Source organism: Berghia stephanieae, chromosome 1 (assembly GCF_034508935.2).
Source record: "Berghia stephanieae isolate SIO BIC M18660-M18661 chromosome 1, UCSD_Bste_1.3, whole genome shotgun sequence".
NCBI lineage: Eukaryota > Metazoa > Mollusca > Gastropoda > Nudibranchia > Aeolidiidae > Berghia > Berghia stephanieae.
Window position 1 is genome coordinate 15,991,465 of NC_088360.1, and position 11,308 is coordinate 16,002,772.

An 11,308-nucleotide genomic window follows, 5' to 3' on the forward strand; every position below is an offset into this window, starting at 1 on the left:
ACACATTTCTCCATTCAGGTCACTATCACCTAAGCACATCTGATTCTTTGGTTTAGTCCATAGATATGAATGACTCTTACTATCGTGGTTTAGTCTAGATTACCGTTTAATAATTTCTTCCTCCCCCACACTCACTTCTTTTCCAATCTCCCCAACCAAACACACATAACTCTAAACCACACACACACACTCACATACACTTACCAGCCCCCCCCCCCCCCTGACACACCCACACCCACACACAAACACAACCCCCACATCCTCAAAACCTTTCAGCTTTTTTACTACATATTTGTTGTAATGCCAATGTAGATACGGGTCCCGATAACTAATTGGTGGAGCTCTGGACTCGAAAACAAAGGGATCGATTTCGATCCCAGGTGTAGTTGAAAATTTTCATTCTACCCCCCCATCCCCCGCTTTCCACTTGACATTGAATGGGTAGCTGGATATTTTTTAATTGCCAAAAGTCCAATAGTATTTCGCGATAGATTAGCGTCCTAACTAAAGGGTAGCAAGCATTTTTTTACTGTCCATTTAACCTGACACAATATCTTACCGTTTTTACAAAGACAACATACCATTTTTGCTGTCAACGCTATTGCATGATGCTGAAATTACCTAAATGTGTGGCAAGCGCCGTGAAACCCTTAAAGACATTAAAGACAACGAAAAACAGTTGCTTTTGTTGTCCCGGTAAATACGGTAAGGTATTCGGTTATAACCAGATAGGAATACTCTAAGAAATGTTTTAAAGAAATTCAATCTAGTCTTGAAAAGTTAGGTTATCTTTAATTTTTCATTTAACTACCCTATGATGAAATCATCAGTAAACGTTGTATACAGTCTTTGAAGAAGCTTCGGGAAAATGTCCATTGAACTGTGGTTTCTGAATGACAACATTTGGCTGGACTTTCCTATGCGTAGAACCATAGCAGTGTTCGGATCATACTTTCTCCACTGCAAGGCACCGTTCTGAACATTCTGAATCGGTTTTCCAAACTTGGCAAAAGTCGTCCACATCGTCTGCATTTGCCTTGCGACCATTCGATCCTCCAAGGATTCAGATTTTTTTGGCTGTTTGAACAGCTTGGCACCAAAAACAAACCGAAGTTCTTCTCCATGAATTGGTGGCATCCATTTAGGGTAAGCGCTCAAACTCGGCTTGTGGGCAAATTCATATACATAGTGGTTTTTCTCGGAAGCATATTTCATCTCAAAGTTCGTTTCGATTAAAGCTGGCCCTCCAAAATAGATATCCGTGGCAGCGTATACAAAATCCATCAAAATATTTTGTTCGTTTGTTTCATTCCCTACATACTTTTGAACCATATCGCTTATCAACTTATCATCGTCTGCAAGCACGTACTGCAGAAATATATCATCCTTAATATTTCTAATGAAAAGTTGTTTGCTGTAAGGCCGCGTGGCATTCATTGCGAACCAGCCATATTCTGCTGTGTTGTATCCACGAATGGTGTCCAAGTGAGTAAAATTATTCTGAATCCACATCTTTAAAGGCAAATCGGGCAAAAACCCAAACGTTTTCTCTACGACTGGATTTAAGATCATTCCACCACCTAGTGTCTTTTGCACTGATAGACTGGCGTTGAGCAACGTTTCGGCAATAACATTTCTTAGACATAGCAAGTTTTCCTTGGCAGTCGGTAGATCACAATTAATAGCCAATCCTACCTGATTAAGGAACTCTCTTGGAGAGACTCGGGATGCGGGAACGTGCATTGCCCAGGGAGACAGTGAAGTTCCACTCTCCATAATAGCCCGAGAGAAAAGACCTGTTGCCAAAGGGGATAATATAAGAAGCGAGACGCTTCCTGATCCAGCACTCTGTCCAAATATGGTTACTTGACTCGCATCGCCGCCGAATGATTGTATATTCGATTTGACCCATTTTAATGCCAAGATTTGATCCAGCATCCCATAATTCCCTGGGATGATGTCATCCTCATTAGACAAATATCCAAAAATATCTAATCTGTAGTTGATGGTTACAACAATCACCCCATTGGATGCGAGTTCAGACCCGTCGAATTGAGACCCCGCTCCAACGTAATAACCACCGCCGTGAATCCATACCATCACGGGTAAAAGGTCAAGAGAAGAAGTTGTGGTCACAATCGGTTTGTAGATATTCAGATAGAGGCAGTCTTCCGTCATGATCTGGTAGTCCTTAGCAACACTAACACGGGGATTGTCGAGGGGCCGTTGTTGACACACGTTTCCAAATTTGGAAGCATCTCTGACGCCAGACCATTTTGTAGATGGTAGAGGCTTCTGAAATCGAAGCCGTCCTGAAAGAAAAGATTACAGATTGAGTATTTATTTATGCCCTACATGAAACCTCGTTTAATTCCCCGCCTCCTTTTCCGACGTTGGATCATACCATCGTTTTATGTATTATAATAATAATAATAATAATAATAATAATAATAATAATAATGACGACGACGATGATGATGATGATAATAATATGCCTTACTTCAGTTCTCGAAAATGGACGTCCTTTTTAATACGTTAGAAACAAACAAATAGTACGACATGTTCAGAAATGAATGAAATTAAATATAATACCATCTCTGCATTGATACATGAAATGAAAGAGGTAAAAAATTTACTGAAATCACTACAAGAAGAAAATGCCGTTCTGAAGACAGAAATTGATCGCCTCTATCCTTATTTTTTAAAGGCGATTGTTCCAGAAAAGTGTCTACCACTTTCGATCATTTTTAACAAATCTCTGGCGGAGGAAATGTTCTAAACGATTGGGAAATGGTCAATGTAACTGCAATTTATGAAGTAAAAAAAAAGTATGCCGAAATAATGCTAGTAGCTGTAACTTTGTATTTTTCAATAAAATGGGGCTGCTAACCCTACACCCAATCCTCCTCCTTTTTCCGGGCTTGGGACCGGCAAGTGCACTTGGCGGAGTTAGAGAGAGAGAGAGAGAGAGAGAGAGAGAGAGAGAGAGAGAGAGAGAGAGAGAGAGAGAGTTATTCCGCACAGACTTACCTACTGGAGGAGTAGCGAAAGGAACCCCCAAGAAATGATCCACAGAAATGCCAGAAGATGTAGTACGCACACCTTGCAGGCTTCCATAGGCAGTACTGACCAGAGGGCGGTAAGTGGCGGCTGGTCCTTGGTCGGTAGAGGGGGACTGATTTCCTGAAAAAGTTGTCTGACCAATCAGAGCGGCGTAAATTGTCTGCAGAAGCCAACTTGACGCCATGTTGGACAACTCGATCACTGAAACCTTTATGGATGGTATAAAACAGTCAAATACTGACAAGCATGATCTGGCAGTCAAACTAATTTAAATGAGTTGTAAACAAAATACAAGAAATGTGATCCACTGTGTAAGATTGGTGCCGCTAAGGGGCAGCGTGGCTCAGCGGTATGGTATTTGCTTCGTACTCAAGAAGGTACCGAGTTCGACTACCGCTGTGCTTTGTGGCCTTGAGCAAGTCACATCACCCTAGGTGACTTTGTTGTGCTGCACTGCGGCTGACGCCTGGGTTATTCCAGTATTCCTAAAAGGCAAATTTCCCCTTAGGGATGAATCAAGGGGATTTTATTTATTTGAGAGGTGCATAGTTGAGTCCTTGAAAAAGGCTCTTTACTCACATTCTCTCACTGTAAAATGATTACTTGGCCGATAACAAGGTTGGCTTTGTCAGGGACAAAAGTAATAGGCTAGGGACCCCTTGTATAGCGCTTTGAGAACGATTAGTGGATTTTGCTCTAAAATGCATTGGTATTGTGTAAGGAGGAAGTGGATGCAAAAGAAAAATTAATTATAAGGTTAAAACGATCAGAAATTGCTTGACATAATTTTCAGAATCAATACCACTCTTTTTTTTAAATTTATTTATTTATATTTTTTTTTCGGTAATACCGTTTTCAGATGATGGGTCAGAAATGTTAGCCGTTTATAATTTATTTGATTGGAATAAAACGATGTTAGAGCGGCTGAGTATCACCCTGACCGGAAAACGGAACGACAAAATTGTTTGACGCAACCGCCCGCAATCTTTCTATGGCTGTGTCATTCGGGGATGCAGGGTTAATGCATAGCAGAAGGTACCGAGTCTGAGCCCCGCCTCAGGCACTTTCGTTTGTTTCCTTGGGCATGGGTAATTTCTGTTGACATCAGACATGTGTTTGATGGATTATTAATGTTCCTTCACGAAATGAATAGGCGACGGCATCCAATGTTGCCGCGCGGAAGAGCGTGATTATTTATTTATTTAGTTATCTATTTATTTATTTATTTATTTATTATCATTCAGACAAATAAGATTAATTTTGGTCAGCCGAAGAATGCCTAGCTATTTAGAACAATCCGTTTAAACACTTACCCAGAGAGAGGGAAAAGCGAGCAAAATTACTCATTTGTACTCATTTTACACCTGAGTACGGTGAGAGAATGTGAATAAAGAGCTTTCTCCAAGGGCTCAACTATGCGCCATTCAGAGCGTTCCTCAAACCCAGGACCTTCTGATGACGAAGGCGAGTGTTATATCACAAGACAACATTGCCACACAATGTACAATGCAGGACAAAAAAAAATGAAAATGAAGTTGGCATTAGCGGGTTTGAACAACGGGGAGAAGGGTGGCGAACATTACCTTATTAGCAATAGAGAATGGTATATTTTTGGAAGTAAATATACTTAAGTCGCACAGTATTCGAATCCCGACACCTCCAATGTTCTTTTTCTTTCATTTGATCTGATTTCATTACCAAGTCAATTTATTATTTGATATATTTTAAATGCACATAAAAATATAAAATCAAAACTGCCATATCAGCAATACAAAATATACCCACGGGTACCTTATTGGAATTATTTCAAAATTTGTTGGGATTCTTTCATGTCCTGTGGAATTTCCTTTGACTTCTTTGTTATGTGGTCATGTGTCTTTTGCTCCATTATTATTAAAAGACAAGCCTGAATACAAGCGGTGAGAAAATAAATCAAGTGCTCAAAAATCAAAGGCCAGGAACTGACCACTACTAATACTGCTACTACTACTACTACTACTACTACTACTACTACTACTACTACTACTACTACTACTACTACTACACTCCACTCACTACTACTACTACTATACCTACTACTACTACTACACTACTACTACTACTACCACACTACTACTACTATCTACTAACTACTACACACTACTACTACTACTACTACTACTACTACTACTACTACTACTACTACTACTAACTACTACTACTACTACAACTACTACTACTACAAACTACTACATACTACTACTACTCACTACTTACTACTACACTACTACTACTACTACTACTACACTACTACTACTACTACTATACTACTCAACACTACTACTACTACTACTACTACTATACCACTACTACTACACTACTACTACTACTACTACTACACTACTACTACTACAACTACTACTACTACTACTACTACTACTACTACTACTACTACTACTACTACTACTACTACTACTACTACTACTACCACTATCCCGAATATTTCAACGCGTCGGCATAGTGATGTGTACCGTCAAAACTTCCCAAATTTATTGAAACACAAGTCGTAGTCCTCCAGAGCCGTTGGTCCCATATATCTGGATTTTATCTCTGTTTCTATAGCTTGGAACAAACATAGCAATTGCTTGCTACCTTTTGAATAGGACGAGAGTCTATTGTAAATAGAACAATCGCTGCTGTGTGGACAGGGGAGTCAGAACAAAATCTCGACTTCCCCCGGGTCGAAATCGGTCCCTTTTCGTGTAAAGCGAGTGCTCTACCAACTGAACTATTGGGACCCTCAAAACACAAGTCGAAAAACCATTACTCTGATTCTGAAGTAAAGTAACAAATTACTTTATTTTTTCATTTCGGTCAGAAGACTTTTACTTCGTAAACTTCATATATTGATGGATTAAAATTACACCCAACTTGTCAATAGTCTTATTAAACCTATGAATTTTAAGAAGTAATGGCTTTACGACTTACTGGTGCTATGAGTTTAGGTTAATATTCACAACATCCACCAGCCGGATATAACCTACAAACATGTGAAACCTTGAACGCATATATAGTTAATTTCCTGAGAACTAATCATTAAAATGGATTTCCAAAAACAATAACAGAGAGCTGAGAGACGTCAACTTCGTTCCTTCCATTTACAAATCGGGATCATTTTAATCTATCGATACATAAAACAAGTATATAGTTATCTGGCCATAATTATTAAAAGTACATGGAAGTTGAATGAAATCATTTTACGTTTGGTATCTCAAGGAAGTAAACACAGTTCAGTAACAAAATTTGCCTCAAGTCTCTAATGGCAGCATAGCATTTGCACAGACTGGTGGGGTGAAGATGTGGATGGTTCCTTTAATGTATGTTCGTGACTGTCCACTGATTTTGTGACGAATGTTGTAATGCAATATATAAGCATTCCAATTTTATTCTCTACAATCAGAAGAAAAGAATCAAAGTGGTGAAATCGGGAGATTCCCATTTACACGGTGTGGTGGTTACTCGGTTTATTTTATTCAATTGGAATTTAATGGAAATTGAGCGTCGGTCATAGCGCATTAATGTCAATGTGGAATAACACCCCCCCACACACACACACACACACACACATCGAATAAATAAATAAATAAATAAAGTAAGTTCCTGATAGTCTGAAGTGCATCTTCAAATGGGCTCCATAAATCTCAGAAGCGTAACAGATTATTTGAGGGGAAATGAGTAAGGACGACTGCCAACATTTGATGGAAGAGTATAGAATATCTAATACCCATGCTAGCTAGTTTGTATTACCAATTCATGTTGGCATTGATCTACAGGCAATTCTATAAGACTATTAAATCTTTTGTGCAGTGTTTTTTTTTCCTGAATAGAAAATACCAACAGCACACCAATCAAGATAATAACTGTAAGAAGTGAAGCTACTTATGGCAATCTCGTCGATAAAAATGGAGGTACACGGTACATGCATGTAACACCAAGCACGTACAGCTTCAGCTTTTCGAATCCATAGGAAAAATCTGGAGCTAAAAGTGAAAATTATACGGATTATATATATTGGTACTAATATAAGGTATGTATTGCTCAGTGGCCCTGACAATATTTTTATTTAATTTTTTTTATTTTTTTTTTTTTTTTGAGAAAAAATCTCGAACAAATTACAAAATTTCGTAAATACGTGAAGGTATTGGCCATCAAGTCGACAGATAAAATCGGGAGCTGCCTCGCAGCAAGTTTTAAGTAACAAATCAAAAAGAGGAAGTTCCGGCTGGGGTTAAGGGCTTATGCCAGATAAATACAAGGAGTACTGATTCCTCTCTCTGGTCTCTTGTAGAACATCAGAAGACGAAAAGACACGCAGAGAATATGGGGGGGGGGGGGGGGGGGAAAGGGGGGGGGGGGTGGAGATTATTATGATAATTTCCATTCACGATCAATAAAGTATACCTTATCTTATCTTATCTTAAATCGTATTATTTGTGTTGCTACCGTTAAACTAGACATTCCAAGTTAACGAATATCAGAATTCTCAATAATAAGATTCAGAATAACAACATAGTTTTGTTACTAGGGATATCCATATCTAGGATTTCAGCGCTGAAATCAAGTGTTTATTTAGTGTCTATATTATATACTAAAGTGTCAATATGTATGTACAAAAATTACCGGTAAGCAATAAATAGAGAAGTTGTCGGTTATTTTTAAAGTAATAAACAAAAATGAATATAATAGCTTTTAAATAAGAACCAAGCCAAAGAGGAAATTAGCAACACATGTGATATTGATTGTCGACTGTTAAAGTCTGCAATCGTCGACTGCCAATTCAATATTTAGGCCAATGGCAGTTTTCATTGAGACGACAAACACGGAGATTGAAGAAATTTAATCCCAAAAAATATTTTTTTAAAAAAACACAAAAGAGAAAGTGTGTTCTGATAAATCGCATTATTTCAGTCAGTTGCAATGTCAACAGAATAACGTTTGTCTCCACTCTACTTTCTAATCATTTTTTTTTTCTTTTGGTTGTTCTATGGCGCAAACCCTTCGATTTCGGCGGAGTCTCTCCGTTCACTCTCAACTCACGAACCGATAGATTCAGGGTTTTTTTTTTTAGATTTCACTCACCAAATGTGTACTCTCGACGATCTGCACTTATCTTATAGTTTGTTTTTTTAAGCCAGTGCCACTTTTTGCCTCTGTCATTCGTAACCGACGTATTTTCTTTCCGAATCGACACGCACTCAATCTAAAAATAGCTGCTATCTTGTTGACGCTATGACGTCTCCTAGTAAGTAGTCTCAGACTAAAGCATGAAGTCTTGCCTCAGCAAGTGACTAAAACTTGGCCAAACTTAGTCCGAAGGTGTCGTGATTTTAGTTCCGGACTTGCTTAGTCAGTTCACATGAAATCCGATTTTTTCAAGTCATTGACTGAAGTCAGAGACTAAGCGCTAGTCCGCGTCCAAGAAAACGGCTCTTGGACTGGATTGGCGTCTGTTCGCTACCACCCATTTTCTCCTCTTGTTTGCTGGTATGGGAATTGAGAGGTGGGGCCTTGAATATTTTTGGAGGATGTAAAAATCTGAGATTGCCAGAGTGCCAGACAAGTGTTTGAATATTACAGACCCGGCGTTTATTGTCGACTGATGTCAATTTTAATTTGTTAAAAGAAAATGATTCCGTCTTTCAGTCTTCAAGAAAATATGTTGTCTGCTGATTCATACAATACCAAATTTCAAAAGTTTGCTCTTTAAACAATCAGAGAAAAAATTTATTTTGAGACCCCCCCCCCCCCCCCCTCATTTTCTTTCATATTCATGCCTTGCTTAGACCCTTGAAGAAAAAAGCAAATCTTGACTGCAATGAGTTTAAGAATGTTCGACCTGTGTCAAATTTGAATTTCATTTCAAATTTAATTGAAAAGTTTTTGCTGTTCGTCTTATTAAACATACATATCTAGAGATGATTGCCTTAAATTTAATGTTAAACTTCAATCTGCTTACAAAGCCTCACATAGCACAGAAGCGGCATTATTTAATTTTTAAAAAATGATATTGTAAATAATTTAGATCATAAAATTGCTGCGATGCTCGTTATAGTATATTTAAGTGCCACATTCGATACTATCGATCAAAATTTACTTCTGACTAGACTACGTGATCAATTTTATATAAGTGGCACAGCTTTGGACTGGTTAAAGGAATATTTCTTTGAAAGAATTCAGTCAGTAATTATAGAAAACCATGTACATATCAACTCCGTCCTTATTAACTTGTGGAGTGCCTCCGGAAGCTATTAATTGTTCTAGATCCCTCCTTTTTGCAATATATACTGCTCCCCTTTCTGATATGTTATCCACCTTTCCCGTTGATTTTCATTTTTCTGCTGACCCTCAGCTGTATACAAAACCGAATAATGATTCAGAGCTGTCATCAATATATGTTATTGAAAATTGTATTGCTGACATAAAGGATTGGATGACATTTAATGATGACAAGACAGAAATGATCATTCTTGGAAATAATAGGTATCAACTCTCAAAAATATCTACAAATGAGATACTAGTGAATGATAATGCTATTCAACCTAGTTCTTGTGTGAAAAACTCTGGGGTGTATTTAAATCAAGGATTATGCATGGAAGATCATGTTTAAAAAATTGTCAAAGTTGTAACATTGGAAGAATCAGACACTATATTGATGAGGATATTACAAAGATGCTTGTTAATTCCTTTAATCTTATTACTAGCAGATTAGATTGGCTGTCAAGCAAATTAATTGATCAACTACAAAAAAAAAACAAATAATAATAATAATAAAGCGGCACTTATAGAATTAAAGAAAAATAAAGAGATCATGTGACACCAGTTCTCCAGGAATTTCATTGGCTTCCTGTGACGTTCATGGTAGAATTTACGTTATTGTGCTATATTTTTAGATGTCTGGATGGATTGGCACCTGAATATTTGCAGGAACTAATTGAAAAATAAAAATGAACCCACTCGAAACTTAAGATCATCTCAGTTTCAACTCCTATAAAGGTAATCATCACAAAACCACTTTAAATTTTAAAAATTGTTTAAAGTCTTTTCCTCCATTGCTCCACGCATATGGAACGCCTATGGATGAAAAAGTTATCATCTTTCAGGAAATATTACGAAGACCAAAGAAATTAGAAGGAGAACCTTTTTGACGAAGACTGAGTTTTTCCGTTAGACTTATTTTTTTATGAAATAGATGTAGTTTAGATTTTGTTTCTGTATTCATGCTTATTGTGTTGTGTCTAGATTTTTTTTCCAGTTTCTATTATGTACAACACCGCAGAGCACGATTAGGCGATATATAAATCCATTATTTATATATTTTTATTTATGTACATTTATGCATACCGACTTAGTACCGGCTACTTGCTAACCGGAATATCGGCACCTGAAACTGAAATTCCACGGGAAACTGTGGGACTACATTCTACAGTTAAAGCTGACAGAAACTGCAAGGATGTTTTATTTTTTTTTCTTGTACCTTTCCTTTTACTTTGTCAGTACCGTTTTATTCATACCTTTTAATATTTTCCTATTACAGCAGTGCATGCTCCCTAGTCTAGATGTATAATAAACAAATTTTGGGCATTGATTTCTCAAAGTCTCGTATAAGCTAAACATTTTATAATCACTTACGTGTTAGCTTCATGCACTTCCAAACATGTGCTAGTACAATAAATACAAATAAACACTTAGAATACACTTCTGACTAGAGTGACGCAAGGTTAAATTCCAATTTGGAAACCTCCGACTTCTTGCTCCAAGTTGTATAAAGTAAGGGAGAAAGCTCAATAATTTTAGACAACTTTACTTATTATGAAGGAGTCATGTCCCTTGATTTCCAGAGGACATCTCTTTTGCTTTTTTGTTTTAAAAAAACAAACGGACCTTTACATACCTTACGTAAGTGCATGTGATTTTTGTTTTGTTTTTTTTTTTGTTTTTTGCCTCGAAACTGGTCCCTATCATGGACCCACAGTAGCCAACGTGAGAGGGGGAGTGGGGGGGGGGGGGGGTTGCGACCTTTATATATTATTTCAGCACCCGTAAAAAGGAAGATGATAGAGGAAAGTTGCAATCTGAATTTAAAAGCGCCAAAGAAAAAGCAAGACAAAGAGGAATTATTTAAATTGAGAACAGAAGATTCCACAAGCAATCTATCAATGTGCCTGTTTTGATATTACAAAGTCCCATCCAGGCATCATTACACTAC

At 37.5% G+C, this 11,308-nt stretch overlaps 1 protein-coding gene across 1 annotated transcript; it reads right to left on the minus strand.

Moving 5' to 3' along the window:
* Positions 1-770: 770 nt before the first annotated feature.
* On the minus strand, positions 771-6,440 carry LOC144963426 (liver carboxylesterase 1-like). The gene is made up of 3 exons (XM_078897471.1): positions 6,304-6,440; positions 3,031-3,271; positions 771-2,312 (listed from the first exon to the last, which is right to left on the minus strand). The coding sequence occupies exons 2-3, from the start codon at positions 3,245-3,247 to the stop codon at positions 808-810; spliced, it is 1,722 nt and encodes a 573-aa protein (XP_078753597.1). The 5' UTR covers positions 3,248-3,271; positions 6,304-6,440; the 3' UTR covers positions 771-807.
* Between the last annotated feature and the right edge of the window lie 4,868 nt (positions 6,441-11,308).